The 4,884-nt window shown below is 43.1% G+C and overlaps 1 protein-coding gene across 1 annotated transcript; it reads right to left on the reverse strand.

Moving 5' to 3' along the window:
• Window positions 1–211: 211 nt before the first annotated feature.
• Window positions 212–4,553, reverse strand: NKX3-1 (NK3 homeobox 1). Its single transcript, XM_030199610.1, has 2 exons — window positions 4,373–4,553; window positions 212–624 (listed from the first exon to the last, which is right to left on the reverse strand). Exons 1-2 carry the CDS (start codon window positions 4,551–4,553, stop codon window positions 212–214), a joined length of 594 nt encoding a protein of 197 aa, XP_030055470.1.
• Between the last annotated feature and the right edge of the window lie 331 nt (window positions 4,554–4,884).

A 4,884-nucleotide genomic window follows, 5' to 3' on the forward strand; every position in this document is an offset into this window, starting at 1 on the left:
CGTGGCATATTGAAAGATTGAAAGACATGACATTTACCACCCATTTGGGTTTTGCATTTTAAGGCATCATTTAAATATTAAATATAATATCTTCCAATCAACTACCCAATGCACAAGTGTAGTTCGGTTTCACAAGGTTCTTACATAATCGACTTTCACTTTTTTGGTTGAAACAAACAAATCCTCAAAACATCTTGTGAGGACTGTACAGTTACCAGAGTGGAGGTCGCCAGCCACTTAAGTAACAGAGATATGGATAGTACTGGTAACTGTGGTACAGGGATATGAGGGAAGTTCTGCTAAAGTCTTCGTCCCCGGCCAAACCAGGGAGTGGGTTGGCCTTCTCCAGCTCCCCCAAGTCTGAAGCCAACTGCTTCCGTTTGGTTTTGTATCTTCTGTTCTGGAACCAGATCTTCACTTGCGTTTCGGTGAGCTTCAGGCTCTTGGCCAGATGAGCTCGCTCGGGGGCTGACAGGTACTTCTGGTGGCTGAACTTCCTCTCCAGTTCTAGGACCTGAGTATGGGAAAAGGCCGCTCTGGATCGCTTCTGCTGCTGCTGCTTTGCAATCTTTTTGCTGTCCTGCAAAGAGTGCGGAGGATTTTCACAGTCTGACAGATATGCCTCTGGATGAAGAAGGGCATAAAAGGACATTACAGTTAGGAGGGGGTAAACAACAGCAGTCCTCCAGACCTACAAACAGATCTGGGTTACATAGTAACAAAAGCATGCAAATTAACTGGGCTCTGCTAGCATATGCATGCAAATATTTGATGATTAGTCAGTGTGGATATCCTGACAACCAGACTTGTTGGCAGCATTTGAAGACCAGAAATACCTGACATTAGTTTACAATACAATAGTGGCATATTATATTGTTTGCATGTTATTGCTATATTGTACCTGTGGTACCTGTCATACAAGACTTATCCACTCTCTATCTCAGTTAACATCCTCATCGTCCCCGTCTCATCTGCCCGCAACCTCGGTGTCATCTTCGACTCCTCCCTCTCCTTCTCTGCACACATCTAGCAGATAGCCAAGACATGTCGCTTCTTCCTGTATAACATTAGCAAAATCCGCCCTTCCTCTCGGAGCACACCACCCGAACTCTCATCCACTCTCTCATTACCTCTCGCCTTGACTACTGCAACCTACTCCTCACTGGTCTCCCACTTAGCCACCTATCCCCCCTTCAGTCCGTTCAGAACTCTGCTGCACGTCTTATCTTCCGCCTGAACCGATACACTCACATCACCCCTCTCCTCAAGTCACTTCATTGGCTTCCGATCAGGTACCGCATTCAATGCAAGCTTCTGCTACTAACCTACAAATGTACTCGATCTGCAGCCTCTCCTTACCTCTCAACCCTCATGTCCCCTTACATTCCTACCCGTAGCCTCCGCTCTCAAGACAAATCCCTCCTTTCAGTACCCTTCTCCACCACCGCCAGCTCCAGGCTCCGCCCTTTTTGCCTCGCCTCACCCCACGCGTGAAACAAACTCCCTGAGCCCATACATCAGGCCCCCTCCCTCCCCATCTTCAAATCTCTGCTTAAAGCCCACCTCTTCAATGTTGCCTTCGGCACCTAACCACTACACCTCTACCCAGGAAATCTAGACTGCCCAACTTGACATTTCGTTCTTTAGATTGTAAGCTCATTTGAGCAGGGACCGTCCTTCTTTGTTTATTTTGTACAGCGCTGCGTAACCCTAGTAGCGCTCTAGAAATGTTAAGTAGTAGTAGTAAGGCTTCAGGTTCACTTCAGAATTGTATTTCAGAAATGGCAGGGGATACTGAAGTTACCACTTACAGAATATTTAAATACTGGATTGTGAAACATAATTCTACATCTTTTTTTTGTTGTTGTTGGTGCACATCTCTGTTTCCTTTGATTGGGGGGGGGGGGGGAAAGGGGGAGAAGAAACAGAGAGTGTTTGCCTGTTGTGGAGGCTGTTTAATTTTCCAAAAGTGATACTTTCTCCTTTCTCCCATACTGGAGGTGAACTGTTTTTATTTTTGTTTTTCTGGTGTTATTGTTGTTTTTGGCTATTATTGTTAATATAAATTGAAAAATAGTATAATTTTGATCTGTTTGGGAAAAAAAATAGGAGAAACAAACTTTAGACCATGAAACCCCAAAGACAGGGTACGGCATAGGGACAACATACCTAAAAACCTCACTAGGCAAGGAAACACCAAACCACAACTGCAGCCTGATGCTTCATAACTGGGTGTATATTTATTTATTTAGCAGCCTAAAAATCCTTAGGAGTCGATTTATAGAATTTACATGACTGGACACTGGACACTGGACACTGAATGAATTATTTCTGGCAACGATCACTTCTAACCCTGTAAATCAAACCATCTAGTATACATCATACTATGGATTGTCTCCCTTCCCCAACACACACACTCATTCTTCAGCCTTATTTGTGTCTGAAAGATTCCCCATTAAAAAAAAACAAACAAACATCTGATTTGGAGAATGATATGAATCGAATTTGAAGTGCTGTTTTTACCATAAATTTTGTTATTTATTTTGCTAGCGATCCAGTTACTATGATATCGTTCTGCATACACGATCTGAAATTTAAATCTAGGCACAGCCACCTCGACATACTGCTGGATTCTTCACTTTTTGTTTTTTCTTCTGAATGGACAAATAAGACGAGTATTAAGAACAGCCACAGCCGAAAGGGAATGGCAGTTCTTTCAAGTGTGTGACGGTGGTGGTGGAGGGCGGTGGAAGTGTCCGATATTGCTAAGTCACAATTATCAGTGGTTCATCCAAGTCTTAATTTGAAAATATTGCTCTGTAGCATAATAATTTGAAATCCCCTAAAAAAGTAGCATTATAATCTCCTTCAGACACGGACTATTAGTAAGAGCAAAAATATGAAAGCGCCCTACCCCACTCCTATTTAATTATCAGAAATAGTACAATAATTTCGTTTCAACAGTTATCTGCTCATTCAGTGCAGGCACACTGCAGAAGGGGCATGTAGCTAAATTTATTTTAAAGTTACATACAAACACAAGGTAATTGCGAAATGTAAGAAATGGCTCTTTTCTCTTTAACATTTGATTTCCAAGTTTATGAGGTCAGCTTCCAAGTTTGGAGACAAAGAATTAGTTTCTCAGTTCCACGAATCCCCATTAAACGCAATAAATATGTTATTGCAATCTCCCCCTCCCCCCCCCCCCCCCCCCAATCAATATTGAACATTTTATCTCAGACTCAGAGATGCGTTTGTTCTTAGAAAGCATTCATAGAGCTTCAGAGACAGATTTGTCAAATAAAAAGCATTCATAGGAACAGACATGCTGGGCACATCTCTCCCAAACAATACAATAATCCAGTGAATGTTTACCACTGTCCTAGCTAAGATTGTTTTAGAGTGGAGCCCAGCAGGAAATCGCGGATTCACACTATTTCAATTACAAATTCAAACATACAATCAAAATAAAATGCAAAATGTCTTATTTACTTTTAAGTAGCAGATGCTCTGTTTTCCCTACTGTATCCATAAAATATTGTATATGTATTCAGTAGCAGTCACTGGCAATCTATCTTGCAGATGTTGTCAAATTTCTCATTATAGGACAAGGTGAATTTAGGGAACTTTCAGCGGCAAAATTAAAATGCTGCGAAAAATAAATCCACTGTACAAATGTATTAAAAAAAAAAAAAAAAAACAGAACTGTTCCATATGGCATACAGAATTCTTGCTTTGTCAAGAATTACATAAGATTAGATAATGTATTTAGTTCTTGATTTATCAAGAATTTAATAACTTATCTTAACGACTAACAGTCATTAGAATGAAATAACTGTTTCAGGTCCCAAAGTGTTTTAGAATTACAGTCCTGCGTGCTAAAAGCCCTTTTGCAAAGGTCCATCTGCAGGACCTGAGCTATGAGCTGAGATAAAGACCTTTAAAATTGTGCAGGCTCTTTAACGCTATGCCATAGACCCTGTCACGGACGTGATGTTGTAAGGATCATTGCAAAGCAAGAAAATTAAAGATCTGTTCAAAGATGACAAATATTTAATTATTTTGCAGAGAGTTCACAGTTACTTACTATGGATCTAACAATCAAAACTTTTTGCAAGATGACAGAACTTTAAACCTGTTTCCCTTCTGCAATGTTCGCCAGCCCCACACAGCGGATGCCACCCAGCAGATTACTAATCCGTGACAATGAAGCTCAAAAAGATTAATATGCCTTGGGCTGCCTCAGAAGCTTCCGAGGAAATTTCTGCAGGGTAGCAGTATCTTGGCATTCCTTTATTTGTTACCCCTGCTAAAATCCTGCAAAGAAGCAGAATGTTGTTTGTCAGCTCAGATGTGCTCCTTGTTATGTTACCTTTGTCCAGTTCCGACGTTTCAGGCTCAGTATGCCGCGGGCTGCGGATCGGTTCTGCTGTCGCCGCTTTGGGACTGCCTGGAGACGGAGTCACTCGGCTGGGAGCGCTGCTCTCCAGGTGCCGGTCGGCCAGAATATCCTGGATGAGGAAGGAAGTTCGGGGTCGGACGGGGAATGCCATGCCGCGGCCCCCTTGGTGCTGGTGGCGGTGCTACTGCTGCTGCTGCTCTGTGGCTCAATCGCAACCTGCCTCGCGCTGCCCGGCAGGTACCCGGGACTCGCGCGCGCCACTTTATCCCACCGCGGACCGCCTCCTGATTGGTGCCCTCCCGGGACTCCTCCGACTCCGGATTGGCTGCGTTGCGGACCTGGGCCCAGGTACCTGCTATGACGTCATGCCCTGCTGTTGGGAGAGGGCAGCTATTTGGGGCTCGGTTGCCAGATGCAACTTTTGGCTATTATTTTATTTTAATTACTCTCATACGTTTTAACTGTGTTTCATGATATCAGAG

Source organism: Microcaecilia unicolor, chromosome 4, assembly GCF_901765095.1.
Source record: "Microcaecilia unicolor chromosome 4, aMicUni1.1, whole genome shotgun sequence".
NCBI lineage: Eukaryota > Metazoa > Chordata > Amphibia > Gymnophiona > Siphonopidae > Microcaecilia > Microcaecilia unicolor.